The 27,012-nt window shown below is 46.1% G+C and overlaps 2 protein-coding genes and 1 non-coding gene across 4 annotated transcripts in view; all 3 read right to left on the reverse strand.

The window, feature by feature from the left end:
- The window catches only part of B4GALNT3 (beta-1,4-N-acetyl-galactosaminyltransferase 3), a 97,690-nt gene that overhangs the window by 55,006 nt on the left and 15,672 nt on the right, over positions 1-27,012 (reverse strand). The window lies entirely within an intron of this gene.
- LOC113892918 lies at positions 15,268-24,484 on the reverse strand. Its single transcript, XM_027542427.1, has 3 exons — positions 24,261-24,484; positions 23,383-23,509; positions 15,268-15,692 (listed from the first exon to the last, which is right to left on the reverse strand). The coding sequence occupies exons 1-3, from the start codon at positions 24,482-24,484 to the stop codon at positions 15,282-15,284; spliced, it is 762 nt and encodes a 253-aa protein (XP_027398228.1). The 3' UTR covers positions 15,268-15,281.
- LOC113893838 lies at positions 15,640-15,776 on the reverse strand. Its single transcript, XR_003511361.1, has one exon. It is a non-coding gene; the product is annotated as a small nucleolar RNA SNORA70 (small nucleolar RNA).

Below are 27,012 nucleotides of genomic sequence, written 5' to 3' on the forward strand. Positions count from 1 at the left end.
GGCTTAGCTGTCACCTTGGCCAAGCTTTCCGGGGCACAAAGAAATGGGCCATAGATGTTCCTAGATCTGCGGTCCAGTGCACGGCTGGCAGAACCCCCATGCACAGTGTCAGAGAAAGGGACATGACCCGGTGGTGGGCTTTGGAGTCATATATCCCTGCGTGTGACCCCTGGTTCTGCCACTTAGCTGGTGTACATCCTAGATAAATTCTGACCCTCTGTGAGCTGTGGGCTTCTCAGCTAAACATCAGAGCTCACGAGCTCTGGCAGAAAGGGACTGGAAGACAACCTCACATGGAACAGTTGAGCCGGGTATGTTCCGAGTTGAGGACCACCACCCATAAGTGGTCCATGGAATCAGTTTAGTGGGACACAAACAGTATCTGTATAGAAAGAAAAACATCACCGTCACCCCCCACCTTGTAGTTGGAGGAAGTATTGTGCTGTCAGCTTGCTCCTGTTATATATAGAATGCAGAGGTGTGTGTTTATACTGGCAATGCAAAGTGCACTTTTTGGTGGATCATGGCAAAGAAGTTTGAGACCCTGACACAGAAGGATCAGCTAAGATCTGGGGAAAACGTGGCAGGTGATGTCACACCCGGCTCCTACACGGAATATCCTGTCTGAATCTATAGATGATGGCCTGACACTCATGTGTCCATTCTTCTCAAACTCCCTGGCCCATCACCCCAAGGCTCCCCTGTGCTCCCTTCTCCTCCCCCACCCTTGGGCTCAGGTTCAGCATCTGTATAACCACTGTCCTGGCTGGGGCTTGCTTACCTCTCCCGAGTCCAACCAGGAGTTCCCTGAGGGCAGCTGGCAGCTTCTTATCCCTTTTTCTCAATAGCTGGCCGCACAGGCCCTGCACTGGAAGGGGAGTGGCTGACAGGATAGGCAACACTCGGTAAAAGCGGGAGCAGCCCAGGTCTGGGGAGGGAGGGCAACTGGGTCCCTTTAGAATCTAACTCAACAGCACTTACTGAAGGCTCACGCTTTGCCAGGAAATGTGTTGGCACCAACACTGGCATTGTATTTAACTTCAAAAGAACACGAATTATTATCCCAATTTTAAGGGTGAAGAAACTGAGGTTCACTCAACAAGGAAGCAGCAGGGATTTGAACACTAGATCTTATTATACACTCATTCCTTCATTCACTTATTTTTTCAAAGGATACTTAACAAACGCCCACAATACACTAGGCACTGTGCCCAGCATCGAAGACACAGAGAGAGACGACCAGTCCCCAACCTCAAAGGAGAGCTAAAGACACTTGAATACGAGAATCTGGTAAATGCTTAGAGAAGGGGGTGGACAGAGGGGGCTGGATTTGAGGCACATTTCATGATTCTACAGGAGAGGTGGGAGAAGTAGTGATTCTTACATTTTACTTAAACGCAAGTCAACAATGTTGGATTTTTCTCTTTCTTTTTCTTTCTTTTTTTCTTTAAACAGCATGCATTATTTGCATAATTTTAACAAGAAGGACACAGGTGGTAAGCGGCATTCGGATGCTCTGGAGGTGAGCAGAGTGAGGCCTGGAGAAGGGGAGACTGCTGAGGCTTGAGGCCCCCGGGGGCCCTGCCCTAGAGTCTGTGCTTGTGTGCATGGTAGACGGTCAGGAAGGGAGGCAGGGCTGCTGGGGGACAGAAGCCGACTTTGGCCAATCTCTAGTCTGACAAGCTCCAAGCTCCTTAAAGACAGGAATTCACGGCTCCACACAGCAAGGAGGAGTGAGCAGCGAGCCCGAGGCTCATCTTACAGGTCAGAAATCTGAGACAGAGACAGGAAAAGATGCTTTGTGCCAGAGCTGGGAGGATTTGACCCCGATGGCAGCGATGTCGGGGCTCCCAGGAAAGGCAGGCTTGTAGGGGGGTGGGGGTGAGCCAAAGTCACAGCCCTGGGCGGGGAGGCAGAGCTGGGAGGTGTGGCCCCAGGTAGGTGGAGGACCGGTGTGTAGCTGAGAGAAAGAGGTGGGCCAGGTGTGGTCGTCCAACAGGGAGGCCCCGGGGCATGAGTCACATGTACTCCCCAGATCTCGTGGGAAATGCCAGGGAGCAGTGGGTGAACCCCACAGGCGGACTGCTGGTCTTTGTTGAGTCACCCCATCCATTTAGGAGTTGTTACTTGGGAACTTATTTAAACAAAAGGAAAGATGTTACCCATCCTGAAATCAGGTGAAGGGGTGGTCACACCCGCCATTCACATCAGCGCTGAGAACGCCCCATCCCAGACTCCCCCAGCTCCTTCCCAGGCCTGGCATGGCCTCTCTTCCTGAGACTCTTCTGTCCCTCTTGTCCTTTCTCCCACTGGCCCCTCCTCCCTCCTCTGCCGCCTCTGCAGCAGGGTCTCCACCCCCTGACTCCTGTGCCACCTTCTGTGTCCTGATCGTCAGGAACTAACAAGCCGTCCCCGCAGGCCATGACAATATCCTCCATCCGGGAGGCCGGCCATGGGCAGGCAAGGGGCCCGGCAACAGCTGCTTCTCAGAACTCCGAGGGGGCAGGGGCACCAGGGTGCAGGAAGCCCTGTCGACAGGTGGCTTGCATAGGCTGGCCAACTGGGTCCATGCCCCAAGGGAGGAAACGATGAAACTGCCCACAAACAAGTTCCTCTGCCTGGACCGGATCTCCCCTCCAGGAAGAACACCCAATCCTCACCCTGAGTGTCTGGTTTATCCTGAAGCCCGAGACGCCTGGACTCCTCTCCCTGGGCCTTTGCTCTTAGCATTTAGGGGGCCCTAGATCCCTTCCGGGGCTGGGACAAAGGTGTGTGACAGGGGCGGCAGCAGAGTGCAAAAAGGCCCTACCCTAGCTGGCTGAGACACCACCCACACCCCACCCAGCGTGTGCCTGCACCCACACAGGGTTAGCATCCTTACTTAAGTGACTTGCTTGGACCTTAACTTTTTGACCACCCCAACCCCAGACCTAAACAAAGGTCAGAAGGACCACAGCCAGACAGGAGACTCCCATGATGCTAGTCAGCCCACCCTGCTGCTAGTTCAAGCTTTCAGAGGGGGAAGACCAGCCCCTAGAAACCTCCCCAGGCCCCTCAGAGTGTTGTCCTCAGATTTTATTAACACACTGTTAGAGTCTCTGGGCTCTGACCCAGAACACCCCACCCCCCAAGATTTTGTACCTTCTCATCAAAGCTCCGCTGCTGGGTTCCTAGACTCACTGACTCATCATTTAACTGGTTTTCCCAATTTTACTGTCCAGGCCAGGGCGGTGCCCCCATGGCCATCCAGATGCTGGAGGAGCCTCTTTAAGGATGGACTTGGGAACATCCAGGAAGACAAAGTTATAAATGCGGCTTTATCAATATCCATTCCTCAGCTCTGGTGTCCTAGGTCTTCTAACTTAGCCCCACACATCTGCTTTCCCTCAGTTTGTTGCTCCAATCAGGAAACTTTCTTTTCTCGTAGGTTCCATTCCAGCCATACCTGCCCACCCATGATCCCACACATGCAGGAATCCTTCCTTCCTGAGTATGTGTGCACGCTCAGTTGTGTCCGACTCTCTGTAACTCCATGGACTGTAGCCTGCCAGGCTCTTCTGTCCATGGAATTCTCCAGGAAAGAATACTGGAGTGAGTAGCCATTTCCTCCTCCAGGGGATCTTCCCAACCCAGGGATCAAACCTGCGTCTCTTATGTCTCCTGTGTTGGCAGGCAGATGTTTTTACCAACTGTGCCACATGGGAAGTGCTCTGCTTCCTGAGAGCTCATTGAAAACTGATATGAGGGGGGACCAAAATAAACAAAACCCCCCAAATGAAAAACGGATCAAGAACAAACAGAAATCAGGAAATCAGCATCACATGGGTCCACAGATGTAACTATTAAACTTTATCCCAGGTCCGACAGCATCCCTCGAGTGTGTGGTCCAGGACACTGGTTTGAAGCATTCAGAGCCAGCAGAGTGTGACCGTGGAGTGCCCTGTAGTCTGGAGTGTGTAGTTTTAGGGAGGCAAGTGGACTTGGGTGGAAAGCAGGGTGTGGGAGCTGAGGCTGGGGACCCAGGATCTCATTCAAAGCCACCTCTCAGGGACTTCCCGGGCAGTCCCGTGGTTATGACTTCGCCTTACAGTGCAGAGGGTGTGGGTTCAATACCTGGTTGGGGAGCTAAGATCCCAGGTGCCTCGTGGCCAAAGAACCAAAACATAAGAAAGACGATATTGTAACAAATTGTAACATTATTGTAACAAATTCAATAAAGACTGTAAAAATGGTCCATATCAAAACATAACAAAACACCTTTCAGCGTTAAGAGGCGTAAAGGTATAAAGGCAGGCCTCATGATACCCATCAGAGGCAGCATCAAGCGGGAAGAGGGAAAACAATCTCTCTTCAGGTCAACTGTGGGGCACTGCTAAGGTATTAATAAGCCCAGGAGAAAGCACAGAGGACTTGGCAAGTGGCCAGGGCAAGGGAGGGGCATCAAACTAGAGGAGTAGAGGGAGGTCTGTTTAGTGTTTAGCCACTGCTCTGAAAATCTGGGGTGGGCATCCCAGTTGGGGGAGAGGGGAGGGCAGGGACTAAGAAATCCAGCAGTCAATGGTCAAGACTCCATGCTTCCAGTGCAGGGGGCACGCGTTTGATCCCTGGTAGTGGAACTAAGATTCCACATGCTGCACTGTGGAATCTTTTGCACGGCCAAAAAAGAAAAGGAAAAAGAAAGCCAGAGGACACTGTACCCAGAAGGTGACTCAAGGATCACAATGGCAAGGAAGTGCTTAGGGCAGGAAACCCGGACTCCCTGGAGAATGGCCGTCCAACTGCACAAGAGAGGAGCAATGAGGAGATGACAGGCGGACCTCACCAAGAACAGGATGTCTACCTCCCAGCATGGAGACAGGTGGAGGTGAAAGGATGGTGACGGGAAAGCTAAGCGTGGCAAGAAGGAGCCCCCACCCGGTTCAGGGCTCAGAGAGAATGAACAAAGGCGGCTCCTCCCGAAGAAAATGCAGTCACCACATGACCCAGCAATTCCACTTCTGGAGTGTACACCCAAGAGACCTGAAAACTGGTGTCAAAACAAATATTTATGTACCACTGTTCAGCACTATTCACAACAGACAAAGGTGGAAGCCACTCAAATGTCCCGTCAGGGGATGGTCCCGCACAATGGAGTATGAGTCAGCCACAGAAAGGAACCAGGTACTAATTACATGTCGCAGTATGGATGAACCTTGAAACCATGATGCTAAGTGAAAGACGTATGAATCCGTTTATACAAAATATACAGAATAGGTAAATCCACAGACAGGAAGCAGATTAGAAGGTGGGAGGGTTGGGGGAAAGAGGAGAGTGTCTGCCTGAGGCATACAGAGTCTCCTTGCAGGGTGATGAAAATGTTTCAGAACCAGGCACAGGTGATGGTTACACAATATGGATGGTGTACTGAATGCCATTGAACTGTACATTTTAAAAGGTCAGTGTTATATGAGTTTTACTTCAGTTAAAGAAAGAAAAATGAATGAATGAATAGAGGCAGTAAGGGAGCCCAGGGAACAAGGCTGAGAGAAGACAGAAGAGAAAACAGGAACTAGAGGTGGGCCAGAGACTGAGTTAACACGACTTGCTCTCTGAGTCCACAGCACTCAGCCTTCTCTCGGCGCCAGTCCTTGACAGGGTACCTGGCAAGGCACATCTGTGGGCATAGCTGGGGCTCTTCTTGGTTCTCAAGGACCTAACAAATGCCAACCTTTTCTCCAGGCCTCAAGAAAAGGTATTGGAATACAAGTGAGGGAAAAGGATACAAAAAAGCTTTTATCAATACTTTATAGATACATATGTAAACACTCACTGGAAAAGACCCTGATGCTGGGAAAGATTGAAGGCAGGAGGAGAAGGGGACGACGGAGGATGAGATGGTTGGATGGCATCACCAACTCGATGGACGTGAGTTTGGGCAAGCTCTGGGAGTTGGTGATGGACAGGGAAGCTTGGCGTGCTGCAGTCCATGGGGTCACAAAGAGTCAGACACGACTGAGAGACTGAACTGAACTGAACTGAACTGATGCAAACACAAAATATACACTACCAGCAAAGTATGTAAGAATGTATACATATTTTTATGATATAAACCATTCATGGGGACTTCCCTGGTGGTCCAGTGGTTAAGATTCTATCCTGCAATGCAGGGGATGCTGGTTCGATCCCTGATGAGGGAATAAGATCCCACAAGCTGCGGAGCAACTAACCCTGCATGCCACAGCTCGAGAGTCTGTGAGCTGCCACAAAGATCCTGAGTGCACCAACTAAGACCTGATGCAATCTAATCAACTAATTAATTAAAATAAATTATTCAAGAGCATTGATATTCTTGTCATTCTTAGTAACCATGAGTCCCCTGCTTCCATCATTTCCTTGGGGCACAACTTTAAGAAAAAATTGCTACCCGAAGGCAAGACTTAACCCTGAATGCTCCAACACAGTTAGGACCACCATTAGCCTGAGATCAAAGGGTGGGTCTCAGCCTCTGCTGCTACTCATGGGATCTCGGAGGCAAGGAAAGCCACTATTCCTCGGGAAACTGTCCCAAGTTAAACTAATTTTACCTGAATGTGGGCCTCCCTGCCTTAAGCCACCATCCTTCCAATCCTTCAGGGCTGCTGCAGAATGAGGAGGAGGGAGAAGAGACTTCGGAGGACTCACCTTCTGACCCCTAAATTCAGGATCAGGGTTGGGTAAGCACCTAGCCAGCATATTAAAAAGCAGAGACATCACTTTGCCAACAGAAGTCCATATAGTCAAAGCTATGATTTTTCTAATAGGCATATATGGATGTGAGAGTTGGACCATAAAGATGGCTGAAAGCCAAATAATTGATGCTTTTAAACTATGGTGCTGGAGAAGACCCTTAAGAGTCCTTTGGACTGCAAAGAGATCAAATCAGTCAATCCTAAAGGAAATCAAACCTGAATATTCGTTGGAAGGACTGATGCTGAAGCTGAAGCTCCAATACTTTGGCCACCTGATGCAAAGAGCTGACTTATTAGAAAACACCCTGATGCTGGGAAAGACTGAAGGCAAAAGGAGAAGTGGGTGGCAGAGGATGAGATGCTTGGATGGCATCACCAACACAACGGACATGAGTTTGAGCAAACTCTGGGAGATAGTGAAGGACAGGGAAGCCTGGCATGCTGCAGTCCATGGGGTCACAGAGTCAGACATGGCTGTGACTGAACAACAGCACCAACAACACGCAGAGTTCAGTTTAATGTAAAGTCCTGGCTGTTTGAGATGCCAGAGCCTGCCTGCAATGTGGACTCTCTGCGGGTGCATTTTGGAGAATGGGCATTAAGACCCTTTTCTAAAGTTGACCTATACCCATGAAGATAAGAATTGCATTAAGAAGACTTTAGGCTAAGTGACTGATGAGAAGCACTGTCAACCTTTCCAGCAAGAACTCCATGGCCACTGGGCCATCAGTCCTTGGAGATGTAGAAAACCCATCACCTACCTCGATGGCTGCTGTTACTTTTATTAATTTTTTAAAACCACCTCTAAATCTTGATGATTTATGTTTAAATGAGATAGAAAACGTACCTGAAGTGATGTTAAAGTTCATAGATAAAGGCAGGAACTACTGAGGAAATTGGTTGAGATATTGACAGTTTTTAAACTCTTGATAAATACAGTGGTGAATTTTGAAAGTGTTCCCTCTAGGATCAAGACAACATTCATTGTATTTCAACACTGAAGGTCTTAGTCACCACAGCAAGGCAAGAAAAATAAATAAAAGGCATAATGACAGGAAAGGAATGAATAAAACTGCATTTATTCTTAACTGAAAGATTATATACTTAGAAAACCTAAAGTAATTGACAAACTATTAGAATTGATGAATTAATGTAGCAGAATCTCAAGATACAGGGTCAATATACAAAAGCCAACTGTATTTTCTATATACTACCAATAAACAGTTGAAAATGAAATTTAAAATACAAAGTTTATGAGAGTATCATAAAGCATTAAATACATTGGAATACATTTAGTGAAAGATGGGCATGAGCTTGACATTGAAAACCACAAACCACGGTTGAGAGAAATTAAAGAAAACCGACAGGGAAATCCCTGGCAGCCAAATGGTTAGGACTTGGCCCTTTCACCGCCAGAACCCAAGTTCAATCCCTGGTCAGGGAACTAAGACTGCAAGTCACGAGGTGCAGCCAAAACAAGAAAAAAAAGAAAGAAAAAAGGGAAAGGAAGAAAAGTGTCATGAGGAAAAGTATCATTAAGGAAAGAGAAAGCCTACATAAGTAGAGAAATACTCCATTTTTGTGAGTTGGAAGGCTCAATATTACTAAGATGTCCATTCTCTCCCAATTTTATTCCATTCACCATCCCAGCAGACATTTTCCAGAACTTAATGAGCTGATTCTAAAAATTTTTGGAAAGCTAAAGGACCACAGATAGCTAGGACTATCATAAAGGAAAAGAAAAAAGTTGGAAGACTTATACTATAAGATTTCAAAACTTACAATAAAGAGGCAGCAATTAAGACAGCGTTATATGGGTATCAAATTTGGATAGTCCGTGGACTTCCCTGGTCATCCAGTGGTCAAGACTTGGACTTCCACTGAAGGGGGTGTGGGCTCAATCTCTGGTTAGGAACTAAGATCCCACAGGCCACATGACACGAAAGGCCAGAAAAAAAATTTTTTTTGGATAGTCCAATAGGAAGTCTAGAATAAATATACACACACACACAATTGGTTTTCAATAAGGATTCTAATGCAATTCAATGGGGAAAGGAAAATATGAAAATATTTTAAAACAGAGTTAGAACATATAGATATTTGTATGGAAAAAATTAACCTTAATAAGGCTGAAAGTGAGCAGGAAATGTGTAAAACATGACTGACAAAGGACTCATACCCAGAATATAAAAAGAACTCCTACAAGTCAATGAGAAGACAATTCAATTTAAAAATGACCTAAGATTTAAATACTTCATGAAAGATACAGGAATAACCAACAGGTAATGGCAAAGTCCTCAGCCTCGCTGGTCATCTTAGAAATGCAAAGTAAAACCACAATGAGATACCACTTCATACCCACTTGAATTACTAAAATTAAAAGACTGATATTGCCAAACGTTGCAAGGATGTGGACCAACTGTATTGTTTATAACTTGGTGGTGAGAGTATAAAATGATACAGATACTATAGAGTTTAGCAATTTCTTACAAAAACTAAACATATGCCTACCCTATGATCCAGCAATTCTATTCCTATATACCCAAGAGAAATAAAATTATGTGTCTACACAAAGTCTTATACAAGGAAGTTTATAGTAGTTTTATTTATAATAGCCCAAAATGGAAAGAACTAAAATTCCCATCAAGAGAAGAGTTGATAAACAAATTGTGGTTTAGCCAAAATTAGAAATGCTACTCATCAACTGAAGAAAAAAAAAAAAACTGATGCAAGCAACAACATGGACAAATCTCAAAACCATTTCTAGTGAGAGTACCAGACACGAGAGTCCTTTACCGTATGACTCCATTCATATCCCAAAAAACCCATCATAAGTTGAAAACATCATAAATCAGAAATGCATTTAATAAAAAAAAAAAGAAATGCATTTAATATACCTAACTTAACAAATATCACAGCTTAGCCAAGTACAGAACACGTATATCAGCCAACAGTTGGGCAAAACCATCTGACACAAAGCCTATTTCATAACAAGTGCTGAATATCTCATGTAATTTATTGGTTACTGTACTGAAAGTGAAAAACACATGGCTGTCTGGGTCCGGAATCGTTTGAGTGTATCAGTGGTTCACCCTGTGATAGCGGGACTGCTGCTGCCAGCATCCCAAGAGTGTAGTGGACCACATATCGCTACCGCTGGAAAAGATCAAAATTCAAAATGCAGAGTACAATCTACTGAATGCCTATTGCGTTTGCACCCATCACGAAGTCAAAAAATTGTCAAACCATCGTAAGCTGGGCAATGTCCAAACGAAGTTCAAGAACAGACAAAATGGATCTACTGGAGAAATTAGAACAGTGGTAGCCTGGACTGAGTGACTTCACTTTCACTTCCATGCATTGGAGAAGGCAATGGCAACCCACTCCAATGTTCTTGCCTGGAGAATCCCAGGGACAGGCGAGCCTGGTGGGCTGCCGTCTATGGGGTTGCACAGAGTCAGACACGACTGAAGAAACTTAGCAGCAGCAGCAGCCTGGGAAGAATTGATTGAAAAGAGGTTTTATTCACTGCTCTAAAACTCCTCTGGGGACTTCCCTGGTGGTCTAGTGGTTAAGAATTCCCCACCAATACAGGGAACACAGGTTCGATCCCTGGTCCACGAAGATTCCACATGCCAGAGAGCAACTGAGACTGTCCTACAACTACTGAGCTTGTGTGCCTAGAGTCCATGCTTCACAAAAAGAGAAACCAGAGCACCCCAGCTAGAGAGTAGCTCCCACTCTCTGCAACTAGAGAAAAGCCTGTGCAGGAGCAAAGACCCAGCACAGCCAAAAATAAATAAGTAAACTTTTTTTTAAAACAGGCAACCAAAGGATAGGTTAAAAAAAAGAAAAAAAGGCTCCTCTCACTCTACTTACTCATACCTCCCTTTGACTAATTCCAGACAATCAGTGATATTTTCAGTGTCCACAATTTCACCTTTTCCAGAATATCAAATATTTGGAATCATTCAGCACATGGCCTTTTCAGACTGGCTGCTTTCACTTAATAATTCACATTTAAGGTTCCTCCATGTCATTCCATAGTTTGACAGCTCATTTCTTCCTAGTTCACTGCCTGGATGTACCAGTTTAAACCATTCACCTACTGAAGGACATCTTGCTTGCTTCCACGTTTTGGTAATTATGACTAAAGCTGCTATAAACATCTGTGACGAGGTTTTGGTGTGGACACAGTCCTTTGGGTAAAAATCAAGGAGTATGATTGTTGGAGCAGATGGTAAAAATATATTTTGTTTTGTAAGAAACAAACAAACAGTCTTCCAAAGTGCTGTACCATGGTGCCTTCCCCCCAGCGATGACTGAGAGTTTCTGCTCCACAGAATCACCAGCATTTGTCTTCTCAGTGTTCTTTGGCTACTCTTACAGGTGTGTAGTGATACTTCACTGTCATTTTAAAATCCAATTCCCGAATAAAAGATGTTGAACATATTTTTCATTTGCTTACTTGTCATCTGGATATCTTCTTTGATGAGTAACTGTCTGGGTCTTTTGCCCATTTTTTTAAAAATTGAGCTATTCTTCTTATTGTTGATTTTAAGAGGTTTTTTTTTTTGTATATTTTGGATAACTGTACACTATCAGATATGTCTTTTGCAAAGGTTTCTCCTAGTCTGCGGCTTGTGTTCCCATTCTGTTGACATTGATTTTTGCAGAATAGACGGTTTTGATTGCAATGAACTCTGAAAAGTGAAAGTGAAAGTCACTCAGTCGTGTCCAACTCTCTGTAACCCTATGGACTATACAGTCCACAGAATTCTCCAGGCCAGAATACTGGAGTGGGTAGCCATTCCCTTCTCCAGGGGATCTTCCCAACCCAGGGATGGAACCCAGCTCTCCCACATTTCGGGTGGATTCTTTACCAGCTGAGCCACCAGGGAAGCCCTAGAATACTGGAGTGGGCAGCCATTCCGTTCTCCAGCAGATCTTCCCAACCCAGGAATCGAACCGGGGACTCCTGCATTGCAGGCAGATGCTTTACCAGCTGAGGAAGTCTAGTTTATTAATTATTTCTTCCAGGGATTGTGCCTTTGGGGTCACACTGAAAATCACTGTTATATCCAAGGTGAGATTCATCGAGCTTCTTGTTATTAAGTACAATATCAGCTGCATGTATTTTGTCGATGTTCTTTATCAGGCTCACAAAGTTCATCTCTACTGCTGAGACTTTTTATCATGAATAGATGTTGGATTTTGTCAAATGCTTTTTCTGTGTGTATTCATACGATCATGTGATTTTTCTTCTTTAGCCTGTTGATGTGGTGGATAACATTGATTTTTTAAAATTTTATTTGGCTATGTTGATTCTTAATTGCAGCACACAGGATCTTTGCTGGGTCATGTGGGATCTTTCGTTGTGGCTCACGGCCTCAGCTGTTGCGGCTATTTGCAGCTTGCGGGTTCAGCAGCCCCATAGTATGTGGGATCTTAGTTCCCCGATCAGGGATTGAACTTGTGTCTCCTGCATTGCAAGTTGGATTCTTAACCCCTGGACCACCAGGGGAATCTCCCATTAATGGGTTTTTGAATACGCAACCAGCTTTGCATATCTAGGATAAATTCCACTTGACTGAAGTGAAGTTGCTCAGTTGTGTCCGACTCTTTGCGACCCCATGGACTGTAACCTACCGGGCTCCTCCATCCATGGGATTTTCCAGGCACGAATACTGGAGTGGGTTGCCATTTCCTTCTCCAGAGGATGTTCCTGACCCAGGGATCAAACCCAGGTCTCCCACAGGGTAAGCAGACACTTTATTGTCTGAGCTACACTTGAACAGGTGTATAATTATTTTCATACATTGTAGATTTGTTTGCTAATATTTTATTAAAGATTTTTGCACTTGATCATGAGAGATAATGGTCTGCAGTTTCCTTTTCTTATAATCCGCCCCTCTGCCCTGTTTTAGTAGTAGGGAAATGCTGGCCTCATAGAATGAATTTTAAGTAAAGTTGACCCTTGAACAATACTAGCTTGAGCTGTGTAGGTCCACTTATACATGGATATTTTTCAGTAGTAAATACTACAGTACCACATGATCTCTGATTGGTTGCATCCATGGATACACAGGAACCACAGACACAAGGGCCAACTGTAAATTATACACCAATTAACCCCTGCATTGTTCAAGGGTCAATTGTGTTCCCTCCACTTCTATCTTCTGAAAGAGACTGTTGACAGAACTGGTATACTTTCTTCATTTAATGTCTAGTTAGAATTCACCAGTAAGCCCATCTGAGTATTGTGCTTTCTGTTTTGGAAGGTTATTAATTATTGACTGAATTCCTTTAATAGATATATACCTATTCAGATTGTCTGTTTCTTCCTAGTTTTAGCAGACTGGATCTCTCAAGGGATTGGTCTAGTTCCCCCATGGTATCAAATTTGTAGGCAGAGAGTTGTTCAAAATATTCCTTTATTATCCTCTTAATGTCCCATGGAATCTATAGTAATGCCCCCTCTTTCATTTCTGATACTAGTAATTTCTGCCTTCTCTCTGTTTTTCTTAGTGATTTGGCTAGAGGCTTGTCAACTTTATTGATCTTTCAAAAAAAACCACCAGCTTTTGTTTCTGTTGATTTTCTCTACTGATTTCCTATTTTCAATTTTACTTACAATTCTGATGTAATTTTAAAAATTTCTTTTCTTGCTTAGTTTGGATTTAGTTTGCTCTTCTTTTCTAGTAGCATCTGGTCCCATCACTTCATGGGAAATAGATGGGGAAATAGTAGAAACATTGTCAGACTTTATTTTTTGGGGCTCCAAAATCACTGCAGATGGTGATTGTAGCCATGAAATTAAAAGATGCTTACTCCTTGGAAGGAAAGTTATGACCAACCTAGATAGCATATTGAAAAGCAGAGACATTACTTTGCCAACAAAGGTCTATCTAGTCAAGGCTATGGTTTTTCCAGTGGTCATGTATGGATGTGAGAGTCGGACGGTGAAGAAAGCTGAGCGCCGAAGAATTGATGCTTTTGAACTGTGGTGTTGGAGAAGACTCTTGAGAGTCCCTTGGACTGCAAGAAGATCCAACCAGTCCATCCTAAAGGAGATTGGTCTTCTTTGGAGAATGTTCATTGGAGAGACTGATGCTGAAGCTGAACCTCCAATACTTTGGCCACCTGATGTGAAGAGTTGACTCATTGGAAAAGACCCTGATGCAGGGAGGGATTGGGGGCAGGAGGAGAAGGGGATGACAGAGGATGAGATGGCTGGATGGCATCACCGACTCAATGGACATGAGTTTGGGTGGACTCCGGTAGTTGGTGATGGACAGGGAGGCCTGGCGTGCTGCGATTCATGGGGTCACAAAGAGTTGGATACAACTGAGCAACTGAACTGACTGACTGACTAAAGGTAGAAGCTTAGATTATTGATTTTAGATCTTTTTTCTTTTCTAATATGTATGTGTGTGTGTGCTCAGTTGTGTCTGACTTTTTAAGACCCCATGGACTACAGCCCTCCAGGTTCCTCTTTCCCTTGGATTTCCTAGGCAAGAATACTGGAGTGGGTTGCCAGTTCCTTCTCCAGGGGATCTTCCCAATCCAGGATCAAACCCAAGTCTTATGCACTGGCAGGCAGATTCTTTACCACTGAGCCACCTGGGAAGCCCTTTTTAATACATATATTTCAACAATGCTATAAATTCTCTAAGCACTGCTTTCAATGTATCCCACAAATTATAATAAGCTCTATTTTCACTTTCATTAGTGCAAAATACTTTTGAAATTTCTTCTTTGACTCTTTAAAATATTTAATACTTTAAACAACATACTTCTAAAGTATTATTTTAAAGTATTATTTAAAATATTATTTTAAAATATTTTAAAGTATTTGAGGCTTTCCAGCAATCTTTTTGTTATTAATTTCTAGTTTAATTCTGCTGCTGCTGCTGCTGCTGCTAAGTCACTTCAATCATATCCGACTCTGTGCGACCCCACAGACGGCAGCCCACCAGGCTCCCCCATCCCTGGGATTCTCCAGGCAGGAACACTGGAGTGGGTTGCCATTTCCTTCTCCAATGCATGAAACTGAAAAGTGAAAGTGAAGTCGCTCAGTCATGGACTCCTAGTGACCCCATGGACTGCAGCCCACCAGGCTCCTCCGTCCGTGGGATTTTCCAGGCAAGAGTACTGGACTGGGGTGCCATCGCCTTTTGTGGTCCAAAAGCAGACACTGTATGGTTTCTATTTTTTTTTTTTTGACAGGAAATAGCATTTATTGGCAGAGAAGGCAATGGCACCCCGCTCCAGTACTCTCACCTGGAAAATCCCATGGATGGAGGAGCCTGGTGGGCTACAGTCCATGGGGTCGCTAAGAGTCAGACACGACTGAGCGACTTCACTTTCACTTTTCACTTTCATGCATTGGAGAAGGAAATGGCAACCCACTCCAGTGTTCTTGCCTGGAGAATCCCAGGGACAGGGGAGCCTGGTGGGCTGCCATCTATGGGGTCGCACAGAGTCAAACATGACTGAAGCGACTTAGCAGCAGCAGCAGCAGCAGCATTTATTGGTGAGCATGATTAAGGAGGGGGGGGACAGCATGGATGCTCATGAGTGCAGGGCCCACCATTTGTCCAGGGGACCACGATTAGGGATGTATTTGACCCCACAGCCATCTGGGATGAGTCGCTTTTCTGCCACCATGTTCTCAAATTCATCCACATTGAACTTGGTAAATCCCCACTTAGAGATGTGGATCTTCTGGCGGCCAGGGAACTTGAACTTGGCCCAGCGGAGGGCTTCAATCACATGTTCCTTGTTCTGCAGCTTGGTGCGGATGGACATTATGACCTGGCCAATGTGGACCGTGGCCCCTGTGCCCTGGGGCTTTCCAAAGGCACCGCGAATACCTGTCTGGAGCCTAGATTGGGAAACAGCAGGCCAGTCATGAATGCCCACTAGGAAGAGTTGTCTCCAAGGTCCCTTAGGGCAACCTGTACAGGCAACAGGTTGCGTACACTACCAAGGAGGCTGCTATTTGCAGCCACTGCACACTGGGCCCCCGTGGGGAAAAGAGCACAGTCAGGGTTTCTATTCTTTTAAATTTGTTAAAGTGTGCTTTATGACCCAGAAAGTGATTTTGCTAAATGTTCGCTGTAAGGTTAAGGAGAATGTGTAATATGCTCTTGTTAACATTGAGGATTGTTATGTCTTCCTGTTGTATTAATATATAATCCCCCTCTTTATCCCTGATAACTTTGTTTGCTCTGAAATTTCTTCTCTGAAGTTAATACAGCTACTCCGGCTTCCTTTTGAGTATGTTAGCACAGTACATCTTTCTCCATTCTTTTACTTTTAATCTATATATCTTTATATTCAAAGTTGGTTTCCTGTAGTTCGGTCTTGTTTTTGAATCCGTGTGACAATCTCCATTTTTTAACTGGTGTATTTAGACCACTGATGTTTAAAACATACATAAGCATTCACAGTCAAATACATTGTTGCTATTATTATTTGGAACAACTTATCTGTGAAGCATAAAAGGTTTTATTTTACTTTACTTTTATGTATTCATTCTCCAATGCTCTTCCTTTATATAGATTTGAGTTTCTCACCTATATAGTTTTCCTTCTGTCCGAAGAACTTTTTAACATTTCTTGCAAGGTAGGTATACTGGCAATAAATTCCTTCAATTTCTGTTTGAGAAAGTATTTCTCTTTCACTCGTGAAGGATAATTTCACAGGGTACAGAATTCTAAGTTGGTGCTTTGTTTTTGTTTTTTCCCTTTAACACTTCAGACACTTCACTGAACTCTCTTCTTGCTTGCTTGCATGGTTTCTGAGATGTCAGATGCAATTCTTAACCTCTGCTCCTTTATAAGTGAGGCGTCCCCCGCTCCCATCTTCTTTCAGAATGTTTCTCTCTATCTTTGACTTTCTGAAGTTTGAATATGATGTGGGGAGGGGATTTATTCTGCTCGGTGTTCTCTGAGCTTCCTGGATCTGTACTTTGATGTCTGACATTAATTGGGGAAAATTCTCAGTCATTATGGCTTCAAACATTTCTTCTGTCCCTTTCTATCTTCTCCTCTGGTATTCCATTATACCCATCATACTTTTGTACTTGTCCCATAATTCTTGGATAGCCCGTCCTGTTCTGTTTTGGGAATTTTTTCCTCAGTCTTTTTTCTCTTTATTTTTCAGTTTTGGAAGTTTCTAGCATCATATCCTCAAGCTCAAAGCTCTTTCCTTGGCATGTCCAGTCTACTAATGAGCCCATCAAAGGTATCCTTCATCTCTGTTACAGTGGCTTTGATCTCCAGCATTTCTTTTTCATTCTCTCTTAGAATTTCCGTCTTTCTCTTTACATCATCTGGTTTTGCACGTTGTCTACTTTTCCCATTAAAGCTCTTAACATATTAATTGTAGGTTTCTAAGTTCATAATCTGATAATTCCAACATTTCCACCATATCTGATTCTGGTTCTGATGCTTAGTCTCCTCAAACTGTGTTTTTGCCTTTCAGAATGCCTTGTAAACATTTACTGAAAGGTAGACAAGATATACTAGGTAGACAGGATACGCTGCAGTCAACAGACCTTTAGTGATGTGAGAGTAAGGTTTGGGGTAGAGAAGGGGTGCATAATCCTGCTATCAGGTCTCAACTTTTTGGTGAGCTGGTGGACCATGCCCTTCACTGGTGCTTCTCGGTTCTCACTCCCCACCCGTAGGTGGGATAGCATAGCTAGAGTGGCCTGGAGTTGGCACTTCCCTTCCCCCAGGTAGGCCAGGCCCTGGGAAGACAGCTTCTCCTCAGAGCAGACCTTGTTGAGAAGAACAGAAGTCTCTGGCACATTTCAAAGTGGTCCTTTCCCTTCCTCCTACCGGAAGCATTTTCCTCCAGGATTCACTGTAGGGGCTTCCCTGATAGCTCAGTTGGTAAAGAATCCGCCTGCAATGCAGGAGACCCCAGTTCGATTCCTGGGTGGGAAAGATCTGCTGGAGAAGGGATAGGCTACCCATTCCAGTATTCTTGGGCTTCCCCTGTGGTTCAACTGGTAAAGAATCCACCTGCAATGTGGGACACCTGGGCTGGGAAGATTCCCTAGAGAAGGGAAAGGCTACCCACTCCAGTATTCTAGCCTGGAGAATTTCAAGGACTGTATAAGACATGGGGTCGCAAAGAATCGGACAAGACTGAGCGACTTTCACTTTCACTATTCACTGCAGATGAGTGAGGACCTGGTGGAGCTCCAGGAAGTAAAAAACTCCCAGAAGCGTAAGTTCCACCTCCAGCGACTGGGCACCCCTGAAGTTTAGGATGTGTTTTTGCTTTCTCTTACCAAGTTTCAATTGTCATAATTAAGTGTACTATATGTTGATTTGCGGAGAAGGCAATGGCAACCCACTCCAGTATTCTTGCCTGGAAAATCCCATGGATGGAGGAGCCTGGTAGGCTGCAGTCCAGGGGGTCTCGAAGAGTCGGACACGACTGGGAGACTTCACTTTCACTTTTCACTTTCATGCATTGGAGGAGGAAATGGCAACCCACTCCAGTGTTCTTGCCTGGAGAATCCCAGGGACAGTGGGGCCTGGTGGGCTCCTGTCTGTGGGGTCGCACAGAGTTGGACACGACTGAAGTGACTTAGCAGCAGTGTATGTTGATTTGATACATTTATATGTTGCAACGTGATTATCACCGTGGCGTTCACTAACAGCTGTATCATGTCACATAATTATCATTCCGTTTTTTTTTTTTGTGGCGGGAACAATTATGATCTAGTCTCTTAGCAACTCTGAAGTTTATGACTCGGTATTATTGACTGTAATCACTATGTGATGCATTACCTCTCCCACCTGAAGTTTTCAGCTCTCAGACTTGTCCACACTGAGCCTCCAGCAATTTGTCGATTACAGGTTAGGTTTCCCTACACTGGCGCTGGCTCCCGTGGAGGTTTCTGCTCCGCTATGTTTTGTTTTTAAATTAACTATATTTATGTATAATTTATATATAATAAAATGTACCCATTGTAAGTAAACAGTTGCATAAGTGCTGACAAACGTACATACGCCTGTGTAACTTTCACCCCTTTGCCTGGATTATTCAGCTTCCTGCATCGTTTAGTATGCAGCTAGGCCTGAGAACCACACTCTGTTACTCTCTGTCATCCGTTGCCAACTGAGGGCTCGGGACTACCACTTCTGAGGTTATTCACTTATTTCTGGAGCTTAGTTTCTTCATATCCTCTGTTCTTGGATGGAATATCTGTGAGCACAACCCCACCACAAGAGTACCAATTTGCTGATCCCTAATGTTAAAGAATCAGGCTAAAAGTGAACACAGAAAATTTACTTACATGGTCAATTCATCAACCCTGGCACTTCCCCGGTGGTCCAGTGGCTAAGACTCTGCATTCTCAATGCAGGCGGGGCCCGGGTTCGATCTTTGGTCAGGAAACTAGATCCCACACGCTTGAACTAAAAAATCCTGCCTGGCTCAATGATGATCAAAGATTCCGCATGCTACATCTAAGACCCAGTGAAGCCAAATAAATAAATATTGAAAAAGAGACAGACAAAAAAAAAAAAAAAAAACTCAACAGGGACTTCCCTGGTAGTCCAGTGGTTAAGACTCCACACTTCAAATGCAGGGAGCACAGGTTTAATCCCTGGTTAGGGAACTAAGATCCCACATACCATGTGGTGTAGTCAAAAAAAAAAAAAAAACCAAACAGTTCATCAGTCCTTCACATGTGTATTAAGCTTGTACCAATTTCCTACAGCTGACTCCTGCCTCCCCACCACTCGACTTTAGCTGCCTTTGGATTGTAAGAACTTCTTTCCTTTTCCTGCTCACCTTCCCTGGGGAATGCAGTCACCTCCTCTCCCATCAGGGCGCAATGAACAGCCTGGGCTGACCCTCTGTCTTCATCTTCCCTCATCTCCCTTAATCTAAGTTCTCTGTCTCAGGTAAGTCCCATTTCAAATCCCACCTCCACCATGAAGCCTTCCTCCCCAGCTAGAATTACTGGTACCAGACACTTGAGCGCATAATCACGCTCCAGATGCCCTTGGCCCTCACCTTGCTCTAGTTGTTTTAAACAATCAAATTCAATTAAACAAACATGGAATCAGTTGAGGGCTTGCTTCGGACAAGGCGTAATGCTGGGTTGTGGGCAATAACGGAATGGTGACTAAGACACAAAATACACAGGGTCCCTGCCCTCAGCTGACAGACTGTAAACACGAATAATAAGCTTTGCCCAAGGTGAGGGCTTTCTGGGTGCTGGGGAGAACAAGTCAAGGGCATGCGCTATTTCCGATGTATACGTCTGTCTGTGCAAAAACATAGGTCCTGGGACACCAACAGGGCGGGGTTCACGTTTCTCTGTGCCTCCTGAAGCTCTCACACACTGCATCATCAAAAGTTCACTGGCTGGACCTGAACTCACAGAACAGGTAGTGCTGCACAAGTACAAGGTCATTACAGGAGGCAACCTAGCATCCTCAGTCACCAAGTTTTTATTTTTTTTCATTTTCTCTTTTCTTTCCTGCTCATGGACTCCTTCCTTCCCTGTCCTTGTCCCATTTCCAGTCCTCCCTGGCCTAATCCTGGACCAGTCTGGGACCCAGGGGTAGCCTGGTCATTGCTCAGCTGTGTTCTCCCTTCCTTCATCACCGCCCCTTATTTCTTAGCTCTTTGCATCGGGAGAGGAGGTGCAGACCTTAAGTGGTCTACCTTGGCTGCTCTTTAGACTCACCTGGAAAGCTGATGCTCAGGCCCCACCCCTTCCCAAGCTGATTGACTTGAGGGGAGGTCAAGACCTCACTTCAGTGTTCAGGCTCCCAGGTGATTCAAATGTGCAGCCAGATTGAGAATCACTGGGATAGACTAAGGACTTCGAAAGCTCCACCTTCTCAGCTGAGGGTGACGGTCCCTCCCCACAGATAACCATGGAATTTGGCGTAGGCCAAAAAGACAGCAGCACTAGCTTAGTGGGTGGGCTAATGACCGAGCTTCAAATCCCCAGCAACTCAGCTCCAGAATGGATGTCACAGCAAAATTGAAGCCACTCCCTCTAGAGAAGGCAGGGAGAAGAGAGATTTAACAGAGGAATGATGAGGAGGAGGCAGAAAAAAAGTGAAAGTGTAATCGCTTAGTCCCATCTGACTCTTTGGAACCCTATAAACTGTATCCTGCCAGGCTCCTCTGTCCATAGGATTCTCCAGGCAAGAATACTGGAGTGGACTGCCATGCCCTTTTCCAGGGGATCTTCCTGACCCAGGGATCAAACCCACGTCTCCCTCACTGCAGGCAGATTCTTTACCGTCTGAGCTGCCAAGCAGACTGCTTGGTAAAATAGGAATCATGTGTTGCTCTGGGTGGGGGAAGGGGCAGGGAGAGGGGAGCCGGAAGATCAGAGGAGGTACCGCTAGAGAAGCAGCTGGCACAGCTTTAGTTTTCAATAAATGTCAGCTTTACCCTGATACAGTGCTTTTATAGTCAAATTATTTGCACAAGAAGGAGCACCCAGTAAAATGAGTTCCATATCCTACACTGGGAGCACGAGCTTAGAGAGAATGAGATTATCCATCTTTCCAACCTCCACCCAACCCCACAGGCCAACTGACTAAAGAAATCAACCCAAGGAATGGCTAGGATATTTGCACTCAAACTTGACTGCGAAGAGGATTGGCCATGAAGCCCTGAACAAGGTAAGTAACCTCTGTGAACTTCAGTTTTCTCACCCATAAAGTGGAATCTGTATAAAGGCTCCCATCCCCTACACAGCAATTGTGAACACTGAATGAGCTTGGTGCAACATACACGCAGTGGGCTCTTATTACAACAGCTCCGCACAAGCACTCCTCACCTGCTAGGTGATAACATTTACCTGTCTCTCTCCTCCTTACCTAACTCTCTAAACATTTATCTAAACTCCCTGTATTGTTTCAATTTTTTGTAAGAATCATATCATACATATAAAGGGATAGAGATCAGGGGCTTCCCTGATAGCTCAGTTGGTAAAGAATCCACCTGTAATGCAGGAGACCTCTTTCTGTTGGATTCCTGGCTCGGGAAGATCTGCTGGAGAAGGGAAATGCTACCCACTCCAGTATTCAGGTCTGGAGTATTCAATGGAGTGTGTAGTTCATAGGGTCACAAAGAGTTGGACAGGACTGAGCAACTTTCACTTTCACTTTCAGAAATGGTTTAGAGTTAACACCTGTGTGTCCATCATTCTACCAAAAAAATAGACATAATCAATTCCTGTGAAGCCCTTTGTGCCTCTGTTCATCTCCCCCCACAAAATAACCACCTTCCTGCAGGTTTCCTTGATTTTTACTTTGAAGGTCAAAATCTTTAAGTTTTGCCAACATGATGGTGGAAAAAACAGTATCTTTTTGTTGCTGTTGTTTTTCCCTTGATTTTCTTTAAAGCAAAATAGATTGTGTCCCAGCAACTATTTTTCATCTTTGTATTTCCAGAATGTTGAACCTTACAGTATTCTATAAATATTGGATAAATGAAGGAATGTCCTAGTAGAACTAGAACCAAAACTGGCTTTTTAAATTCTCACCTGGGTACTTTCCTGCTGGTCCAGTGGTTAAGACAATGGGCTCCCACTACAAGGGGCCTGGGTTTGATCCCTAGTTGGGGAACTAAGATCCTGCATGCCACGCAGCATGGCCAAAAGAAGTAAACAAATTTTCGTCTGTTTAACCTTGGGCAAGCTTCTCTAGTCCACAGTTTCCTTGCTCCTTGGCCTCCCTTCCAGCCTAAGTCATCGGTGAACCCAACAGCTGTCTCCCAGGGCTGGACTAAACAAGCTGGAGATGACCCCACAGCTTCCAACCCCTGTGTCCTGGCCGCTAGTGGACTTTGCGTGGGTTACACAGGTGCCTGCCTAGTGTCAACCCCTTGGGTTCCTGGGGCAGTGGGAGCTCAGCCACAAATATGCTTCTCTCTTTATCCCACATGTGATGCAAATACATTTTCCCATCATTTTTGATGTGAGCCCATAGGAAAAGAAAAACGGAGAATGAAATGGCAACGCAATCCAATATTCTTGCCGGGAGAATTCCATGGACAGAGAAGCCTGGTGGGCTACAGCCCATGGGGTCACAAAGAGTCAGACACAATTGAGTGACTAACACTTTCATAGGAAAAAGATTGAGACACACAATAGTAGACTATTAGATTGGTGGAGAGAGGGAGGCTAGATTTAGCCCAAGATCAGGACAGTTTGGGGGTTCTTTCTCTTCTCCACGTTGCCCCATATGCCCCACTCAGAGGCCCACTGGCCCACAATACAGGTGCCCGTCAGTAGGTTCCGGGGTACAGAGCGACCTAGAAAGAGATGGAGGACTGAATGATCCTCCATTTCTTCGCAAAAAAAAAAGTATTCAGCTGCGCTGAATCTTATTTGAAGCACGAGGGATCTTTGATCTTCCTCCAGGCCTATGAGATCTTTAGTTGCAGCGTTTGGGATCTAGCTCCCTGACCAAGAATCGAACCCCAGCCCCCAGCAGTGGAAGCACCGAGTCTCAGCCACTGGACCACCAGGGACGACCGACCCAAGGACTGAGCTATCTAAAGGCAAGGAGGAGAAAGGAAGACTTGGAGAAGGCCATGGTTTCAGATCCTACCCCTGTGCAGAGGAACTCTTGTCCCTGCCCCAGTGGTCCCTGCTGCTGAGAGAGCAGACCTGGAGGGCCATGTCCAGGGCTCCCCGCGGGCCGGCAGCCGCAGCTGTTGGCAGGGAGTCTCCATGTCTAAAATTAGCCTCCTGCTCTCCACCCAGGCAGCTCTGAGCTCGCTCTGGCAGGCGGATCCTGCGGTGAGGTAATCATGGGGACAGCGAGGGGGGCGGAGCAACAGCCCAGGGCAGGGTCCTCATCCCCAGTGGGCACCCCCCACCCCCCACTGGGCTGAGCATCTGTGTGCAACCTCGCCTCTCCTCGTGGGCACCTCTGCGTCCACCCTGACCTACACTGGAGGCCCACGAGGAGAGGAACACACGCTTTCCTGATAAACGTGCCAGGGCCTCAACTGACCAGTACAGTCCTGTGGGGTCGGGGACACTGTTCCCATCACACAGAACCCTCAGGGATGGGATGTTCACTGTGTCTGCTGATCTGAGCCTGGACCCTGGGAGGGGGAGTCCAAGTACCCGCCCCCTTCTTGGGAAAGGGTACCTCTCAAGGCAGAGCCCAAGCCAGAGACCCCGAGACCCCCACCGCCAGGTCCCCGGCTTCTGATGGTCTGGTCAGGGAGCCTGTGGCTGGATTGGCCAAAACAAGCGGCAGATCCTGGGCAGCAGGCCTGCCTCCCCGGGCGGAGCACACAGAGGCACTTAGTGAGGGCTGGGCCAAGGCGGAGAATGGCAGGGTGAGGCTCTGAGGTGGGGCCCGGCCAGCAGTGCAGAGCAGGAAGCGGGCCACAAGAGAGATGCCCGCGGTCACCAGGGCCTGTGAAAGGCCCTCAGGGGCACGGAACCTCTCCAGCCAGGGGCTTCCAAGACCACCTCCTAAAGCATCATTGCCCAGGGCTCACTCAGCCTCACCCCTTCCCCATCACCCCTACCTGGGGAAGTGGAAGAGAATGCAGGAGGGGAGGCAGGGGACGGCCACTGTCTCCAGATTGGGAGCAGGACCCAGCACCCTCCCAGCCTTGCCTGCCTGGGAAGGCAGGATCACAGGGCTGGGAAGGGAGTAGAGATGGATCTGAGTCCAGGCCCCTTCCAGCTCCCCAGTCTTTCTCCAGCCACTTCCAGTGCGGAATCCCCAGTGCTGGTGCAAACACCGCATCCTTTGGGAACAATGTCAGAGCTAGAGGGCGTCTCGTGGACCAAAAAGCCGAGTCTGCCCTACTTGCAAAACAGGAAACTGAGGCCCAGGGTGGAACCGACTTGCTCAACATCACAGAGCCAGTTCACCTCAGAATTGAGGCTGGAACCCAGGTCCCCTGACTCCAGCCCAGAGTCCCACCCCCCAGGTCCTTGTCCAGCCCAGACACTCTGGTTCTATAACACGGCTTCTCCTTTCCTTCTTCCGCTAGGACACACCCAATCGATCATCCCACTCAGCAGTGACCTCCCGCTCCTTGGCCAAGCACGTGAGGCCTCCCTTCTGCACCTGACACCCCTGCTCACCTTTTCCTTAGCAGTATGATGCCCCCCCGCCTCAGTGGCAGCCCCTTTTCCTGAAGACCAGATTCCATGTCCTGCTCCCCTCCCCCTCAGCTCTGGCAGTTCAGGAAGCATCCATCAGCTGGTGGAGGGAACAGGTCTGGGCAGGAAAGGATGGTGACACCCTTAAGGCACAGCCAAAGGTCCCGAGCAGAAGCTGAGCTACCCCTGGAGAAAGTCTGAACCATAGACTCCTGACCCATCCACACCTCTCACCTGTTCTGAGAGTCAGAACCCTTCACAGGCCTCGTGGGTCTCTGTGCCAGGCACCTCTTCCTCCCTTCTTCTCTAATAAAGGAGACGCCGTCTTCCCCGTTAACTACAGGGCCCAGCAAGCAAATGTCCTGCCACCTGGCCCCCACCCACAGGCTGCAGCCGAGGACACCTTCCCCGACAGGTGGGAAGGACCGATCTTCATTCAGGAGAAGGGGCAGCCTCTAGTCCTAAAGTTAGCCTGCGGCCGGAGCAGCTCCAAGCTCCCGGAGGAAGGTACCCGGTGAAACAAGGGCCATTGTTCTGCGGGGCGGGCACTGCATCCCCCATGTGACCCGTTCATGAGTGCCCTGCCAGTTCGGGAAAGTGTTCACCACTCTAGAACTTTCCAGACCTTCTCAGAGACATAAAGGAGAAGAAATGTATAAAAAAAAAAAACAACTCTTTCTGGGAGTTTTTTTTTTTTCTTGGTTTGAGAAGAAACAACTTCAGGGTTTTTTTTTTCTGCCTTTCAAGCTTTCCAATGTCTAAATATACCAAGCATAATCACTGAAGCAAACCAAGTTATGTACAATATATGTTTATCTTGTTAAACTAACAGAAAATGACTTTGGGTCTGTAAGGGGTGCCAGAAGAATTTTATGGTTGTTTCCCTAAAAATATGACACTATATTTTCATTTCCCAGAAATCAAACCCCCCACTAACTTTTATATCAACAAGCACTGTGGGCAGTGTGCCCATTTCTTTTCCTCAAATTGGTAAATATCAACTTCCAATTGAATAGCGCTCTCTTCCATCAAAGTTGCCCCCAAACAGGTAGTATTTCCTAAGTATATAATGAAAGCTTCACTATTGTAAAATGTTCCCTTTGCAAATATCTCCCCAATTTTCACACATCAGAATAAATCAAGCTTGAGTATTATTTTTTCTATCTCCTCTCTGAACTCTTTCAAAGGTGTTTGACCCCATTTATTGCTACCTATCTGCAATGTTTTCTTCAATTTGTCATCCATTTCATCTTTTAACACCACAAAGAATTGCCAGTTCCATAATCCTAAAATTAGCATTATGAAAATATCAGCCCCCTCAGGTAGGATCTTTCTACAGAAAAGAAATAAGTAACATCTTTTTTAAAACTTGTTACATACTTTCCTACCAAAGACTTTCATGATTCAAGGGCTCCAGTTTCTTCTGATTTGGGCTTCCCTGATACCTCAGTAGTAAGGAATCCACCTGCAAATGCAGGAGACATAGGTTCAATCCCTGATCCGGGAAGATCCCACATGCTGCAGAGCAGCTAAGGCCTTGTGCCACGATACTGAGTCTGTGCTCCAGAACCCAGGAGCTGCAACTACCGAAGCCCAATTGCCTTAGGCCTGTGCTTTGCAACAAGAGAAGCCACTGCAACAACAAACCCGGGCACTATAGCTAGAGAGTAGAGAGAAGGCGGCACAGCAATGAAGACCCAGCACAGCCAAACATAAACAACTAAATAAAATTTTAAAAATCAGCTTCATCTATGTATTCCTATTCCCGTCCCTCCTCAACTCAAGCAGGGGAGATAGGAAATCATAATTCCACTTGCTTCTTTTTGTTTTTAAAACTCTATGCTTCTTTAGCCGAATGGGCTCTGTTCTGAGAATGGGAGGGTGCAGGGGACAAAGGGACCTGCTGGATGAGGAATGTCACATCATGTCTTGACCATACTTTGCAATATGAGAATGCAACATCAACAGGAACTTCCTGGCAGCTGACTTTCAGGTAATAGTAGAGTATCGACATAGAGCGTCACTGGATAAAGTTCAGAAAAGCCACAGATCACCCACAACAGCCTCTGAGTTGGGCACATGACACCCCCAGCAATAACTTTAAAGCAAGTTGACTAGCAAGAAAAGATAAACAGATCTGAGAACCAATTATATATATACATACAC

Source organism: Bos indicus x Bos taurus, chromosome 5 (assembly GCF_003369695.1).
Source record: "Bos indicus x Bos taurus breed Angus x Brahman F1 hybrid chromosome 5, Bos_hybrid_MaternalHap_v2.0, whole genome shotgun sequence".
NCBI classification, from domain to species: Eukaryota; Metazoa; Chordata; class Mammalia; order Artiodactyla; family Bovidae; genus Bos; species Bos indicus x Bos taurus.

What these genes read in the sequence shown, in the direction of transcription:
- LOC113892918 (XM_027542427.1), bottom strand. Translation starts at nt 24,484, where the DNA reads ATGCGGTGTTTGCACCAGCACTGGGGATTCCGCACTGGAAGTGGCTGG. An exon ending in ATTCTCTTCCACTTCCCCAG is followed by an intron (nt 23,510 to 24,260) that starts GTAGGGGTGATG and finishes ACCTCACCGCAG; the next exon opens with GATCCGCCTGCCAGAGCGAG. An exon ending in CCCTGGACATGGCCCTCCAG is followed by an intron (nt 15,693 to 23,382) that starts GTCTGCTCTCTC and finishes CCTCCTTGGTAG; the next exon opens with TGTACGCAACCTGTTGCCTG.